This window comes from Cherax quadricarinatus, chromosome 30, assembly GCF_038502225.1.
Source record: "Cherax quadricarinatus isolate ZL_2023a chromosome 30, ASM3850222v1, whole genome shotgun sequence".
NCBI lineage: Eukaryota > Metazoa > Arthropoda > Malacostraca > Decapoda > Parastacidae > Cherax > Cherax quadricarinatus.
In genome coordinates this window covers 26,929,336-26,947,519 of record NC_091321.1, presented here as the reverse complement: position 1 = coordinate 26,947,519, position 18,184 = coordinate 26,929,336, and the positions used below count along the sequence as shown (strand labels likewise).

The 18,184-nt window shown below is 39.2% G+C and overlaps 1 protein-coding gene across 4 annotated transcripts in view; it reads right to left on the bottom strand.

Moving 5' to 3' along the window:
- Positions 1 to 18,184, bottom strand: part of LOC128692768 (high affinity cAMP-specific and IBMX-insensitive 3',5'-cyclic phosphodiesterase 8B) — a 659,454-nt gene that overhangs the window by 262,466 nt on the left and 378,804 nt on the right. For all 4 annotated transcript variants that reach the window (XM_070090034.1, XM_070090035.1, XM_070090036.1 and 1 more), the window contains one exon: positions 17,272 to 17,411. In XM_070090034.1, coding sequence (XP_069946135.1) covers positions 17,272 to 17,411 — 140 coding nt within the window. The remainder of the gene's footprint in view (positions 1 to 17,271; positions 17,412 to 18,184) is intronic.

The following is an 18,184-nucleotide window of genomic DNA, read 5'->3' as shown; positions in this document are numbered from 1 at the left end:
CTCTCAACCACCACCCTGCCTCAGCTGCCTCACTCACCCACTCACCCATTACCACTGTTTCGTACCCTTATTACGGGTTCTAGCACCATATTTTAAGGACCACATAGGGGGTCAAGAGCCAGAGTGTGTTTTTTCGTCAGTGGCGCCATCGTTAAAAGCCTCTTGTGTGAGTCCATCGTCGATTTAAGCGCAAATTCTTCGAGTGTGGAGAGAAGTCAGCGATCGCAGCCAGCCACGAGACGATAGCAAGCATCCTCCAACACCATCCTCCAACCTTCCACCTCATTCTTCACCAAGTCACTACAGTGATAATATTTTTTTCATAGAGACATTTGCGAGTGTTCAGACATTTCATTTTGTGTTTCCAGCGATTTTTTTTAGTGACATTCAGTAACTCATGATTAGACTCAGTGTTTATTATATACTGTTTGCAATATTTTTTTTATCTTCTTAACCCCTTCAGTGTCCAAGGCCAAAATCTGAAGTGGTGCTCCAGTGTCCAAGAAATTTTGAAAAAAAAAAAAATTATTTTTTCTTACAGAATTAAAGAGTATATTTTTGTGAAGGTAATAAGACAAGAAAAAGTTTTTTCTGATCAGTACTTACCGAGATACAGCGGTGGGAAGTTGACCCAAAATGACCGGGTGGTGGCAACATCAGTGACTTCCGCAAAATCCCATTTTTTTTATTTTATGTTTTTTTATACTTTTTATTTTCTTTTCTATTTTTTTTCTTTTTCTAATAACATCTGTGGCCTGTGAGACCAGTATAATGTATATTGTATAAGTGTACACTCATTGTATTGAACACAATAACTGCACTAATTTGTTTATCATTATATTGCTTACAAAACTTGTTTACAAGTTTATTGTAAACAAAATGATGTTGAATACAATGTTGTTGAATACAATGGTACCATATGGTACAATGGTCCCATATGGTACAATATGGTACAATGGCACATGATACAAGGGTACCATATGATACAATGGTACCACATGGTAGAATGGCACCATTTGGTACAATGGTACCATATAGTACCATATGGTACAATGGTGCCATAGGGTGCAATGGTACCATAGGGTGCAATGGTACCATATGGTACAATGGCATATGATACAATTGTACCATATGGTACAATATGGCACAATGGCACATGATACAATGGTACCATGATACAATGGTGCCATATGGTGCAATGGTACCTTATGGTACCATATGGTGTAATGGTACCATATGGTGTAATGGTACCATATGATGCAACAGTACCATATGGTACATTGTACCATACAGTACAATGATACCATATGGTTCATTGTACCATATGGTACTGTTGTATTCAACACACTAATATTTTCATTATTATTTTGTTTACAATAGTTGTTTACAACAAAAATGGAAACTGTGTAGCTAGCTTGCGTCGCCACTCACTCAGTCTTGGCTGGTGTCTCATGCCACCAACACCTATTGACCATATGGTACACGGTATATGTTACAGGGTACCATATGGTACATTGTACTATATGGTAAAGGGTACCATGCAGTACAGGGTACCATGCAGTACAGGGTACCATGCAGTACAGGGTACCATGCAGTACAGGGTACCATGCAGTACAGGGTACCATATGGTACAGATACAGGGATAACTATAGAAATAAAGTCACCCTGACTTTTTTTGGGTTATCCTAGGATTTTATACATATGCTGCTATGTATGATGATCTATGTAATTGTATTTCTGTACACCTGAATAAACTTACTCAAGTGCATGTGGCATCATAAGTAAGTTTATTTAGTTATACACAAATAAAGTTACATAGAATATCATACTTAGCAGCATATGTTTGGAGAACCTAGGATAACCCAAAAAAAGTCACAGATTTATTTCCATTAGGGTCCCTGTACCCTGTACTATATGGTACAATGTACTATATGGTACAAATGTACTATATGTACATTGTACCATATGGTACCATTGTACCATATACCATTGTATGACATGGTACCATTGTACCATATGGTACCATTGTACCATATGGTACCATTGTACCATATGGTACCATTGTACCATATGGTACCATTGTACCATATGGCACAATGGTACCATATGGTTCAAAACCATAGAATTCGTCTTCAGCTCCACTTCCATCAGTCTTAGAACTGTAAGTTGTGAAGAGGAGAGTCGGAATTCGCCCAGAGAGTGAGTGGGGAGTGAGAGCTTCCTTGCCGCCAGGCACTATGAACAAAGCTACTTTGCCGGCGTTCCCACAATGCCATGTGGGCGTCCAGATTTTTTCTATGGTGTGCACACTGACCACCCAGACCCATTCTCTTAGATGTAGGCCTACCAGCCTTCTCGTGCTAAATTTGACGGCGCTAGAATTTTGGCGTAGATCTACGGTTTGGACCCTGAATGTAAAGCCATAGATCTACGGGACGGACCCTGAAAGGGTTAATTCAGTGTTAATTTTCATGCATTATCTTACGTCTGTTGTGTTGTGTTTCTTTTTTATATACTTGAAGTAAGTACCTTAGCGTTTTTTCCTTGTTGTGTGCAACATATAAGCAGAATACAATTTGTGTTTACACTTCAAAATTATCTTGTGTTCACAGTATTCCAGTGAAGTAATTCAGTAATTTATTACCTTATATCCTGCATCACAACTCAGTGTTGTCTGTTATATTGTTTTCCTCCCAGTATTTGTGTATTCTTGTTGTTTTTGTTTTCATTCTTTTGCCATTTTTTATTATTTTCCTCTGTGTGTTGAACATTCTTGTGTTCATATTCTTTTCATTTAGCCAGTGTCTAATTTGTCTTATCTCCACAGACAATAGTGCCATTATTTTGTGCAAGCAAGACAATTATTTTACAAATTTTTCACACCAAGTTTCACTGCAAGAAAATTCTAGTATTGTGTTTATATTGATGTGTTGTGTTCTGCATCACTGTAAGTGTTCAAACCTTTTTGTTCTGTGTTTTTGCACCTATTATTTTCATGTTTCATTGAACAAATTCACTCTTAGTGCAATTTTTAAGTTGTTCATTTAAAGTAAATTGTTCTTTTGCTTGTTCAGTAAGTGTTGCTTAACCCTTTGACTGTCGAAGGGCCCAATCCTGAAGTTGCTCCTGGTGTCGCAAAATATTCGAAAAAAAAAAAAATTATTTTTTCTTATGAAATGATAGAGAATCTTTTCCCGATTGTAAAGACACCAAAAAAACGAAATTTGATGGAAAACTGACGGAATTACGCTCTCGCGAAGTTAGCGACTTCGGCGATATTTAAAAATCGGCAATTCCGCCCACTTTGAGCCCTATTTTCGGCTAATTCCGTTATTCCAGTCAACCAAACTCATAACTATTTCTTCAGAACTCTATTTATTGTATCGATTGAGCACAAGAAACTGCCCATTTACCGATTTCAACTACCCAATAACATGGTCAGAAATTTGCAATTTGGCCAATTTCACGAAAATTAAAAAATACGACAATTTCAAAATAAGGTCCAGAATGAACAATGCAGACATTCCTGGCTCTATAATAAGATTTTCTTTGTTCATCAGTCATGTCTCCAGGTCCCTGTGATATTACTCTTGCTTTTTATTTTGAAATTTTATTCAAACAAAAAATAGAAGATTTACTGTTATGCAGACTACTGCAATACTGTAATAATTGTAAAAATTACATCAACCCATTAATGACTGCGTATTAGAATGGCTATTTGGACATTTATTGGACAATGACATCATTTGTTTACTTTTGAACATCGGCAAAAATCAAACATTTCCTGTACTTTGTGCTCCATTTCCAGGTTCTTTTTATAGTAAAATTAATCAAAATCACCTCCATTTCTATAATATAGTTTCCATTCTATCAAATGAGACCATGAAAACGAGAATACAACCACAAATACTATACGAAAATAGACCACAAAGTCGGCATTTTAATTAAAAAAAACGGTCGGAGTTTTTTTTTTCTCATTATGCACTGCGTGCTCCAGGATTTTTTTTATGTGGTGCACACTGACCACACAGACCCATTCTCTCACATGTGGGCCTACTAGCTTTCTCCTGCCTGATTTGAAGCCGCTAGAATTTATGAGTATATATACGTCAAACACGGTACCTCACAAACGTATATATACGGCCGCGACAGTCAAAGGGTTAAGCTGCAGTTAAGAGTTAAAGTGTTCACTCAGTTCATTCCTTGATATATTCTCTTTATTTCTTGCCTTATGTCCTTGAGTAAGTTCTCTGAGAAGATGTCCCAGTCACTTTTGAATGTTCACTTAGTGTATCATGCCAGTCAAAGTCAATATGAATCAGTCCACAGTACCAATATTCCCTTACTGACAAAGACAATACCTAGCCCTTGAGCAATGTATTTGTTCTCACAGCTTGTATCTGAGATTTGTTGAAGTGCTGCGAAATGTGAAGTTCAGATTAAGTTCCTATAGATCCATGGATTACTTATTAACGTAGCCAAGTGGTCAGGCACTAGTAACTCTGTCACTCCCATCTGTGTTCCACCTACACCTTCAGATATGCAAGATAGTGTATTGCCTCAAGTGTCCGAGGACACTCAGACTGCCTTGAGTGCTCAGCCTATCCCTGCAATGTCTGCTAGTCCAAGTACAGTAGTAGTTTCTCCACAGGGGATGCCTTGTTGGAAAACAATTACTTGGAACTAGTAATGCCATCTCTTGTTGATGTCACATGCCGTATGCAGAAAGACGTCTCTGTTGCGGCTAGTGCTCTCACTAGAGTGTCTGTTGTTGTTCCTCGTGTTCCAGATTGTGATCTCATCCTAGTTGACAGTAATTCGTGCAATGTAAGGAGTTATTTCTAGAGTAACTTTCACATGTTGTTAACGTTTGTAAGTGAAGCTAATAGTTGATACCTTGTGTCACTGTGTGCGACTCAGATTGAATATCAGCATTGTTGACCGTATTCATTTCCTTTCCCTTTGATTGCAGTGAGAGATAGTAGATTCGTTCTCCCTTGCTCATATTGCATGTTATAGCGTTATTTTTTTCAACCGGGGAGAGTCATCCACTCCACCGAGTTCGTTCATTCCTCCAGTAAGAAAGAACCGATCCCTTGTGCTCTGGTGTGATTTGATTCCTGCTCCAGGAAGATCTTATTCTGACTGTGAAGCCACCAGCACCCATTAGTGACTTTGTAATGAGCCAAGAATTACTGTATCGAACAGCCGAGTTGGGTACTCCAAGTAGAAGAGTATACCAGTTAGTAATTCCACAGTCACTAGTGAACGTAGCTCTACAGCTAGTTCACGACGCACCAGGTGTTGCACACCCTGGTATGGATCGTTCTGTGAAACAAGCTAGAATGAAGTACTTTTGGCCACGTATGGCAACTGACATTTCAGAGTATGTTAAGAAATGTAATGTTTGTATGCAACATAAAGGAAATGTCAATGGTCCTAATCCAATCCAGGTGTACCCAACCACTAGCGAACCGTGGGAAAGAGTTGCCCTTGATTTGTTAACCAATTTTAAATGTTCCCTCCAAGGCAACAAACATCTGTGTGTTATGGTAGACCATTTCACCAGATATTGTGAGTTAGTTCCTACTGCAGATAAGACTGCTGAGACAATAGCTAAAGCATTTAAAGAACGCATTATCTGCAGGCATACCACCCCTAAGTCCTTAGTAACAGATAATGGAGGTGAATTCTGTAATGAGATTCTTGAAAATTTGTGCACTTTGTACAAGATCTCTAAATCCACCATTGTTCCTCATCATCCTGCCATCAATGGGTTAGGTGAACGGGCCAATAAGAAAGTACTTGATATCTTGAGAGCCACTATCAACCCCAATAGTGAAACTTGGGATGAAGTTATACCAGATGTTCAATGTGCCATAAATTCTGCTTACAATGCTTCCATAGGTGATACTCCACATTATGCATTGTATGGTGTAGACAAGCGTTTACCCTATGAGTTGTTATATTCCACTCCGAAACCCAATTACAACCCTGATGATTTCATAGCAACTCATACCAGCATAGCTCAGAGTGTTTTTAGAAGAATCCGTGAATCACTTCATAAATCAACAGCAGAATTTACTAGAGTAACTAATAGCTGTGCTAAGCCTTCAAAAGTTAAAGTAGGTTCAAGAGTAATGCTGACAAATTTCAACAAAACATCTGCAATGCCTAAGCTCGATCAAAAGTTTGTTGGCCCTTATCGAGTTATTGAACATATCACTGGCAATACGTATAAGGTTAGAGAAATTAGTACTGGTAAGTACAAAGAATCGCATTTAGATCATATGAAGTTAGTATGCGATGTTGATGATATTGCTACCCAGACTGATGTGACAGATGCTGAAAATCCTCTTGAATCTGTACCCTCTACTTCAAATACTCAGTCAGATAATCAACCTGAATGTCGTTACTCTTTGCGTACTCGACAAGTAATGAGAAACCCACAAGTATCTTTTGTAGATACTCGTTCAGATCTCCCTCAGTCAAGGCATGTGTTAGCCATTGCAGAGGAATTCGATCCTCCCAGAGATAAGAACATAAGAACATAAGAACGAAGGAACACTGCAGCAGGCCTACTGGCCCATGCAAGGCAGGTCCAAGTCTCCTACCAGCTTAAGCCAATGCACCCAAACTAATCAGGTCAGGTCACCTTGACTTAAGGGAGGAACACGGCAACCGACCTGGTAGCACAAGCTATCAGGTCCAACTCACACCCACCCACATCCACTCATGTATTTATCCAACCTATTTTTAAAGCTACACAACGTTCTGGCCTCTATAACTGTACTTGGGAGTTTGTTCCACTCATCCACAACTCTATTACCAAACCAGTACTTTCCTATATCCTTCCTGAATCTGAATTTTTCCAACTTAAAACCATTGCTGCGAGTCCTGTCTAGGCTAGATATTTTCAGCACACTATTTACATCCCCTTTATTTATTCCTGTCTTCCATTTATACACCTCAATCATATCCCCCCTAATTCTACGTCTTTCTAGAGAGTGCAGATTCAGGGCCCTTAGTCTATCCTCATAGGGAAGGTTTCTGATACATGGGATCAACTTTGTCATCCTCCTTTGTAGATTTTCCAGAGCATTTATATCCATTCTGTAATACGGTGACCAAAACTGTGCAGCATAATCTAAATGAGGCCTAACCAAGGATGTATAGAGTTGAAGAACAACCTGAGGACTCCTATTATTTATGCTTCTTGATATGAAGCCAAGGATTCTATTAGCTTTATTGCGAACACTTATGCACTGTTGTCTTGGTTTCAGATTACTGCTAACCAGAACTCCTAAATCTTTTTCGCAATCCGTAATATTAAGATCTGCATTATTTAGTTTATATGTGGCATGGTTATTGTCCTGTCCAACATTTAGAACTTTGCATTTGTCTATATTAAACTGCATCTGCCACCTCTTCGACCACTGCATCAGTCTATTCAAATCTTCCTGGAGTGCTCTAATGTCCTCGTCAGAATGAATTCAACGGCCTATTTTGGTGTCATCGGCAAACTTGCTGATGTCGCTCTTTATGCCCTCATCTATGTTGTTTATGTATATTGTGAACAGCAGGGGGCCCAACACTGACCCCTGTGGAACACCGCTCGTGACGCTTCCCCACTCTGATTTCTCCCCATTTATGCAAACTCTCTGCTGCCTATTTGTCAACCATGCCTCTATCCAGGAAAAAATTTCTCCTATTCCATGTGCCTTAATTTTCCTCAATAGTCTTTGATGTGGGACCTTGTCAAAAGCCTTACTGAAGTCCATATACACAATATCATATTCATTACCATGATCAACCTCCTCAAATACCTTAGTGAAAAAAGTTAATAAATTCGTAAGGCAGGAACGCCCCTTTGTAAAACCATGCTGAGATTCGTTGATTAATTTATGCTTTTCAAGGTGGCTACGAACTGCCTCGGCAATTATTGATTCCATAAATTTTCCCACTATGGAGGTTAGGCTTATTGGTCTATAGTTCGAAGCTAAGGACCTGTCACCTGCTTTGAAAATAGGTAACACATTTGCCATTTTCCACTTATCTGGCACCATGCCAGTTTGTAGTGATATGTTGAAAAGATTAGCCAAAGGTTTGCTAAGCTCCTCTTTACATTCCTTTAGAGCCCTTGCATATAGTTCATCAGGGCCTGGGGATTTGTTAGGTTTTAATTTATCTATTTGCCTAAGGACCATGTCACTTGTGACTCTAATCGTGCACAGTTTATTATCGTCCTGTTCCACATAATTTATCATTTCTGGAATATTGCTGGTATCCTCCTGTGTAAAAACTGAGAGGAAGTATGTGTTAAAACTTCTACACATTTCCTTATCACTGTCAGTGAGCTGACCCGAGGAACTTTTGAGTGGGCCTATCTTGTCCCTGATCTTACTTCTGCATACCTGAAAGAATCCTTTTGGGTTAGTCTTCGAATCTCTTGCAACTTTAACCTCATAATCTCTTTTTGCTTTTCTAATTCCTTTTTTTATTTCTCTCTTTAACTGAATATATCGATTTCGTAATTGCTCCTCCCCTCTTTTGATTTGCCTATATATGCCTCTCTTTTGACCAATTAGATATTTTAATCTATTGTTCATCCATTTAGGATCATTTTTGTTTGATCTGATTTCCCTATTTGGAACATAATTTGACTGAGCAGCTAGAACTATGCCCTGGAAAGCGTCATATCGGCAACCATCACCACCTACCTGACCCTTAGTCAGGTCATTCCAGTTCAGCCCACCTAAGTAATTTTTCAGTCCTATGAAATCAGCCAAGCGGAAGTCAGGGACAGAGACTTGATTGCCATTATTAGGGGAATTCCATGATATATTAAAACTGAGTGATTTGTGATCACTTTCCCCAAGCTCGTCATTAACCTCAAGATTATTAATTAGTGTTTCCCTACTGGCAAGAACCAAGTCAAGGAGGTTATTTCCCCTAGTTGGCTCTGTCACAAACTGTTTTAAAAAACAATCCTGGATCATATCAAGAAAGTCACCTGACTCTAAATTTCCTGTCAAATTGCTCCAGTCAATCTGTCTATAGTTGAAATCTCCCATTAGCACAACATTTTCGTATGTAGATGCCTTACGAATTTCGTCCCATAGAAGTTTACTGCACTCCCTATCAAGATTTGGGGCCCTGTAAATCACACCCAAAATTAGTTTTTCTCGGCCCTCGAGAAGCTGTAACCAAACAGATTCAGTGGCTGATGCTTCTAATTTAATATCTTGTCTAACACAACAATTTAAATTGTCTCTGACATACATCGCTACTCCACCACCTTCCCTGTTGACCCTGTCAGTGTGGAATAATTTATAGACTTGTATGTGACATTCAGAGGGCATCTCTCTATCTTTCAGATTGAGCCAGGTCTCTGTTATAGCAATAATATCTATGTTTCCTGCACTTGCAATTAATCTTAGCTCATCTATCTTATTTCTTACACTCCTGCTATTAGTATAGTAAACCTTAAGGGAGCTAGTCCCTTGCTGCCCTCTGCTGTCCCCCTTTGTTTGCTGACCTGATCTATTGTTTTTATTTATAACTTCATGCTGAATGCCTTTTATACATTTACTGTTTCCAACCCTAGTGTTGCAACCTGCTTGTTTCCCCCACACACCCATACCTCTATCTTCCATCAGTTTAAAATCATAGGCATTTCACCAATGGCCTTCTCAATTGAGTCTGCAAGTGCTACCACCCCAGCCCCAGAGAGATGTACCCCATCCCTTACATACATATCATGTTTGCCATAAAAGCTGTTCCAGTTGTCAATGAATGGGATTGCAAGTTCCTTACAGTATCTGTCTAGCCAGCAATTTACACCAATTGCCCTAGACAACCATTCATTTCCTATTCCCCTTCTAGGCAAGATGCTACATATGATTGGGATCCCTCCCTTAGACTTAATGAAATCTATAGCTGACCTGTACTTATCTAGCAGCTCTTCTCTCCTACCCTTCCCAATATCATTTCCACCAGCACTGAGACAGATAATGGGCTTGTTCCCATTACCTGACATGATATTATCCAGCCTGTTGACAATGTCCCCAACACCAGCTCCAGGGAAGCACACTCTATCTCTCATCTTCTTATTCCTATTACAAAAAGCACGGTCAATATATCTTACCTGAGAGTCACCAACCACAAGAATGCACTTACCTCCATTAGCAGGGGCAGTAGTACCCTTACCTTCACTGGCCACTGAAGTACATTCATCCTGAAGAACAGAGAAGCGATTTCCTACCTTCAGATCTTCACTCTTAACTTTCCTTACTCTGATGCGCCTCCCATTACTGTGAACCACTCGCCACTTGTAGCAGGTGCTGGGCTGCACCTCACTGCTGCTAGCCATTGCTACCTCCCCAACTACAGCCTCCTCACAGCAAGAGACAGACTGCACCTCACTGCTGGTAGCTGTTGCTACCTCCCCAACTACAGCCTCCTCACAGCGAGAGACAGACTGCACCTCACTGCTAGAAGCCTCATTCCCCACAACTCCAGCCACCTCACCTCTCTCCCAGACCCATTGAGGTGGACCTTCAGCCTCCTAATCTCCTCCTGGAGAAGCAAGACCTCCTCCTTCAACTCTCCAACCTCAATTTTTAACAGTAATGATCTGAGTGCACCAGATTGCCTTTGCTGTTAATTTCACCTTGTATATATATATTTATTCTTCCTCAGAATCCGTAGAGTGCATGAATACAGATCGATCGATCAATTCCATCCATATTGTACAATGATTTGTTCTTGTAAGTCATAAATAAATAAATAATGCATTACAATGAAACTCATTACGTTAAAAGTGATTACGTTAACACCCATTACGTAAAACTCATTATGATACCATCCATTAGTTCTAAGTTACATATGTTTTTGTTATTGTATAGAATCAGCCCAGAACCACCTGCCTGTTCAGCCTATAGTCTAGTAGTGTATGTCAGGACGACATACGTAACATGACCGAGCTGTCAGCATAGTTGCTGATCCTCCTTTACATGTGTTGTATGCATTGCATAGATTAGCTGAGTATTATAGTACCATCCATGTGCTTTATATAGAAGATCCCTAGGCCTGTGACTGTATGACGTCACGGGATACAGCACGAGTGAGTGAGAGGCGCTGCCTCATCCTCACTCCAGGCAGTAACACGGCAGGCCTGGGCTCCCATCCACAGTCTGACAATACATATCGTTCCCATCCAACAAGTGAGTTTACCTTATCCATCATATCTCCTTCCGAACCCTCAAATCTAGTGAGAGAAAGCTGGTAGGCCTACATATGAAAGAATGGGTCTATGTGGTCAGTGTGCACAGTATAAAAAAAATCCTGCAGTACACAGTGTGTAATGAGAAAAAAAAAACTTTGACCATGTTTTTGGATTAAAACAGCGACTTTGCACTGTATTTTCGTATGGTATTTATTGCTGTATTCTAGTTTTCCTGGTCTCATTTTATAGAATGGAAGACATATTACAGAAATTGAGATGATTTTGACTGGTTTTACAATGAAAAGTACCTTAAAATTGAGCTCAAAGTAGCAGAAATGTTCGATTTTTACCAAAGTTCAAAAGTAAACAAATCATGCCAAGCGTCCAATACATGTCAACTGGCAAGTCTAATATTCTTTCACAAGTGCGCTGATATTATTTATACCATTTCTACACTAATGCAGTAGTCTGCATAACAGTAAATCTAGTTTTTGTAAGAATAAAAATGTGACTAACAAACAGAGAACTTGTTATTTTAGTGCCAAGAATGTCTCTCTTGTTTATTGTGGACCCTATTCAGAAATTGGCATCTTTTGAAATTTGTGTGAAATTGGCAAAATTGCTAAATTCTGACCACTTTAATGGATAGTTCAAATCGGTAAATGGGTGGTTTCTTGTACTCATTCGATAGAAAAAATGGAGTTCTAGCAAAATAGTTATGATTTTTGTTGACTAGTACACTGGAATTGGCCAAAAATAGGGCTCAAAGTGGGCTAAATCGCCGATGCTTAAACATCGTTGAGACCGCTAACTTCGCGAGAGCATAATTCCATAAGTTTTCCATCAAATTTCATACTTTTGGTGTCATTATGATCAAAAAAAGGTTCTCTATATTTTCATAAGAAATTTTTTTTTTTTTTTTAAATTTGGTGACCCTGAGAACAAGTCTCGGAGAGGGCTTGGGGACCCTGAAAGGGTTAAGGAAACGTGTGGCATTTTTTCCCCATGATCCCAAGTTCTCTGATCCCACTGGGACAAATTGATACCACTGGCTTATGTCCCTGTACTAAAAAATACTGCTAAGCACAAAAAAAAAAACAAAAAAAAAAAAAGCTGAAGAACCATTCAGTACACAAAGACAATGTTTCATTTTGAGTAGTTGACCATTTAATTTAAATCTACAGAGAACATTTTGCTTACAGTTCTGGTTGTAAGATGCTAGAACTAATATACGTACACTGTTCTCTAGAAGAAAGAAGTCCCACTGGGAATCTTCAGTGATTTATGTAAAGCTTTTGATACTGTCGACCATGATTTGCTGCACATTAAATTAACACACCATGGTATAAGAGGGCACTCCCTCAACTACCTAAAGTAATAACTTAGTAACAGAAGCCAATATGTGTACACAAATGGAACAAACTCTTCCACTCAATCAATCACAGTCAGTGTTCCTTGGCCCACTCCTCGTTCTCATTTACATCAATGACCTACCGAATGCATCACAACTACTCAAACCCATATTATTTGCAGATGACACTACATATGTCTTCTCTCACCCAAAACCAGTTATACTGGCCAACACTGTTAATGCTGAATTGCAGAAAATATCTACCTGAATAATGACTAATAAACTTATCCTCAATACTAACAAAACTACAGTGGTCCCTCGCTTTTCGTAGTTCCCGGCAATCGTAAATTTCACCAATCATAGGGTTATTTTCGTATAAATATGGACTCGCTTTTCATAAGTTGACTAGCGAGTCGTAATTCATCCCGGATGCATACCCACGGCGTGAGCCGTGGCGGCAGCCAGTCTGGCATTGTTTACCAGTGAGCGAAGGTCCCCTCACGTGCTCCAGCGAAATATTTCATAATATTCCATTTATTTTAGTGCTTGCAAGTATTAAATAAGCTACCATGGCTCCAAAGAAAGCTCCTAGTGCCAAGCCTGTAGTAAAGAAGGTGAGAAATACCATTGAATTTAAGAAAACCATCAATGAACAATATGAAAGTGGTACAAGTGTGGCTGAACTGTCCAGGATGTATAAGAAACCCTACACAACCTTATGTTCCATAGTGGCCAAGAAAAAGGAAATCAAGGACGCTGTTGTTGCAAAGGGGATAACTATGCTGACAAAAATGAGATCACCAGTACTCAAAGAGGTTGAGAAGTTATTATTGGTGTGGATAAATGAGAAACAATTAGCAGGAGATACTCTTATGACTTCGATTATTTGTGAAAAGGCTAGGCAGTTGCATGAAGATATGGTAAAGAAATTGCCTGCAAATAGTGGTGATGTGAGTGAATTTAAGGCCAGCAAAGGCTGGTTTGAGAGATTTAAGAACTGTACTAGCATACACAGTGTGGTAAGGCATGGTGAGGCTGCCAGTTCGGACCACAAGGCAGCTGAAAAATATGTGCATGAATTCCAGGAGTACATAGAGGCTGAAGGACTGAAACCTGAACAAGTGTTCAATTGTGACGAAACAGGCCTCTTTTGGAAGAAAATGCCAAAGAGGACCTTCATTACACAAGAGGAAAAGGCAATGCCAGGACACAAGCCTATGAAAGACAGGCTGACACTAATGTTCTGTGCTAATGCTAGTGGGGATTTCAAAGTGAAGCCATCACTAGTGTACCATTCTGAAAATCCCAGAGTGTTCAGGAAAAACAATGTTATGAAGAGTAAATTGTGTGTGTTTTGGAAATCTAATAATAAGGCATGGGTCACGAGGGAAATTTTCGCCGAGTGGTTCAATGAAGTGTTTGGCCCTAGTGTGAAGGAGTATCTCCTGGAAAAGAAATTGAATCTCAAGTGCCTGCTAGTAATGGACAATGCACCTGCTCATCCTCCAAACTTGGATGACCTAATTTTCGAGGAGTTTGAGTTCATCACAGTAAAGTTCTTGCCCCTAAATACCACTCCTCTCCTCCAGCCCATGGACCAGCAGTTCATTGCAAACTTTAAAAAACTCTACACAAAAGCAATGTTTCACAGGTGCTTGATTGTGACCACAGACACTCACTTGACCCTAAGTGAATTTTGGAGAGAACACTTCAGCATCCTCCATTGCATAACCCTTATAGGTATGGCTTGGGAGGGAGTGACTACCAGGACTTTGAACTCTGCTTGGAGAAAATTATGGCCAGATTGTGTCGACAAGAGGGATTTTGAAGGGTTTGGGACTGACCCTGATGAGCCTATGTCTGTTGTAAAATCAATTGTGGCACTGGGGAGTTCCATGGAGTTGGATGTGAGTTTGGAGGATGTGGAAGAATTGGTGGAAGACCACAACGAAGAGCTCACCATTGAGGAGCTGCAAGAGCTTCAGCAGGAAGAGCAACACATCGCAGCTCAGAATCTTGCTGCAGAGGAGGAGGAAGAGAGATGGAAGAAGGTGCCTTCTTCAGAAATTAAAGAGATTTTTACTATGTGGGGTAAGATGGAAAGCTTTATGGAGAAACATCACCCTAACAAGGTTGTTGCAAGCCATATTGGCAACATGTACAGTGACAAAGTCTTGGGCCATTTTAGGGAAGTGTTAAAGAGATGCCAGAAACAGCTCTCTCCACAGTTATTTTGCAAGACAGGACTCCATTGACTCTCAAGGTGGTCCTAGTGGCACTAAGAAACAGAGAAGACAAGCAACCCCAGAAAAGCAATTGGTACCTGAGGTGTTGCTGGAAGGGGATTCCCCTTCCAAACTATAAACAATCCACTCTCTCTCCTCCTCCAGTCTCCCATACACTAAGAAGAATCTCCAATAAAGGTAAGTGTTATGCTGTTAATGTTTCATTCATCATTTCCCATTGTATTGTTTATGTACTACATGTATATTTTTTTTGTTTTAATACTTCTGGGTGTCAGGAACGGATTAATTGTATTTACATTATTTCTTATGGGGAAAATTGATTCATAAATCGTAAATTTCGTTTATAGTAACGGCTCCAGGAACGGATTAATTACGAAAAACGAGGGACCACTGTAGTATTTCATTCAGTTTGGAAACAGAGCTGCAAATGTTCCACTTAACATAATGCTAAATGAATTACCCATCACAAGATTCACATAGGGAAAATTCCTAGGAATCCACCTTGACAGTAGTCTCAAATTCCAGACACATATAACAATTTTCCAAGAAAATCTCTAAGACAGTAGGCATACTATCAAAGATACAGTACTATGTTCCACAATCAGCTGTCCTTGCACTGTATCATTCACTCATCTAACCTTATCTCACATATGGGATTTGTGCATGGAGATCAACAACATCAAATCACCTAAGGCCACTAATAACCCAGCAAAAGGCTGCAGTCAGAATAACAAATTCCTACGCCCGACAGCATGCTCCACCAATATTCAAAAGTCTAAAACTGTTCACCATAAAGAACATCCATACTTACTCATGTGCCTACTATATACATAGAACACTACACTCAAACATAAACCCTCCACTCAAACTTCTCCTCACCAACCTTAACAGGTCACACGACCATAACACAAGACATAGATCTCTTTTTGATGTACCCAGTGTCCATATCACACTGTGTAAAAACTTAAAATACTTAAGTAACCCAGTCTGAACATCAATTTAAGACTTCTCAAAAACCACTTATTCACCCTAAACTAAATACTCAATATTTAACTTCACCAAAAAATCTCCCAATTACCTAAATCTTAAAACTTCAAAATGGGATGCCCAAAGTTCATACATTGATTAAAACTATCTTGTAGTATAAATACCTACCCAAAACATTACTGCCTTACACCCAATTGTAGCATTCTCATACTGTAAACTACTTCCAACAACTCACAATGTTATATTCCCATAACATAATTTCAAAATTTACTATTGAAACTATTGTAATCTGAGTAAAATTACTGTGTACTATAAATAAACATGATGTGCAACTTAAACAAACTATGTTCAATTTCTTTAGTATTAAGTAGTCTGTAAGCCATTAAATTAATTTTGCCCATAATGCCTAGGCACGATAGTGGCTCTTTGCACTCCAACTCATTTTTGTAATTTCATAATCTCAATGAAATCTTGCAAGGAAATAAAAATTGATTGATTGATTGACTGATTGAAGCTCAGGATTGTGATTTATCAGATCTAGAATTATCACCTGTACATTGGTGAGGTTTCTAGCTCTGTTTCCCATAAATTTAGTGCATTTAGTTTATTTTAGGCTTCATGATTAGCAGATAATTTATCACCATTAATCTTTAGATATTTAATGCCATGCCTTTTCCTAAATTTTTGTAACCAGCCTGCTGATTACTTAGCTACCTTCAATACTGAGTTTGTCATGATAGATTTTTGCTTGTTTCATGATCAACATTCTGTTAAGTGGCATATGCTCACTCTGATGCTGACCAATACAATCCATCAATACATGATATCTTCAATTTTCCCTCTATGCAATGTGTCTCTATTTTTCATTAACTTTTGTTCATCACTTTCAGCATAGAACTTCAACAATTTGTCCTTCTGTTTCTTTATGTCATAGATAATGGTTTTTCCAATGCCCAACTTCTGAGTCAAGACACTTCACACTTACACCGCTCTCATGTTTTCCAATGACTTGACTTTCTCTGATATAAGCAAACAAATTATTATTCTTTTTCTTTTCACTATTACACATGAGCCTTTTCAACATTTTCAACAATATCTTCACACACCAGAGCACAAAACACAGTAATCAGCAAGTAACTGCTGCTGACAACAAATTGAATTATCCATTTGTTTCCTATCATGTCAACACTCAGAAAACTTTCAGGTGATTTTGTGAGTAGGTCATCATAACAAGTATACAAAAACATTCAGGGAAATTAAAAATAATGTTCCTTCAACAAAATGAGGCAACAATAACCCTTAAACTGTCCAAACATAGATCTACGTTCATGTGTGTAGCGCTCCGACCTTTATTTTCCCCATTTGAAAGCATGTAAAAAAACATAGGTCTACGTTTGGAGTGCTACGTACGTGAACGTAGAGCTACGTTTGGACAGTTTAAGGGTTAAAAGTAACTTTACCTTGTAAGTGGAGCAACTGGAATAACTTTTGATGGCAAGTGTACAGTGCCCCCAGATTTCCGCCGGCAGGTAAACGAACCATCCCATTCTTTTCCTCGTCGCATTTGCATGTTGACAGCCTCTGATATGTCCAAGTTCACCTGCAATTAGTTAGATAGTTATATGTATGTATGCGATACATGCATACATACATAAAGCCTTTCCTCACTTAGTGACGTACTCGTTTACTGATGACTCGGACTTACAATGGGCTCTCTGACCAGTATGCATACCTAAATAATGTAGTATATCAGAGCTGATTTCCTCTATTCTGTGTATTACAATATACAGTACACAACTGTACAAACATTTAAAAATATACCAGAAATGTTATAAATGGGGCAAAGGCAACATTAAAACAATATCAAAGATGGTTGACACAAACCCACTACCATTATAGTATGTTCCTCACTTAGCAATGAATTCATTTACCAATGTGGTCTTAGTGAGGAGAGGCTGTATATATCCCACTGAACTACAACACTGAGAAGCTGGAAGAAAAAGCTAGCTGCTCAGGGATCCTTAACTGTCCTGAGGAGTCTTCTGTCTAGGTCTATAAGGAACTTGGATGTGTTCTTGCCCCATGAACCTAGAGTCTCTGAGCCTATGAGAACAAACATGTAATGATAGGCAGGTTCATCATATTCTCTAGACTTTTGGGACCCCTTCAGCTGGAACCTGCACTTCTTTCAACTCCACTGTACTTAAGATGTGCTTCATCCAGTGTGGACACACCTCTATAGTCTCAACACCTGCTTGCCATCTATCCAGCCTTGCAAGGTAATTCCATCTGGATGCTTTCTGACTGCCCTCTGATCTGCATAGGTGGAGAATCCTTTCAGTAGCTGGGTATCCAGCTACTGAAAGGATTCTC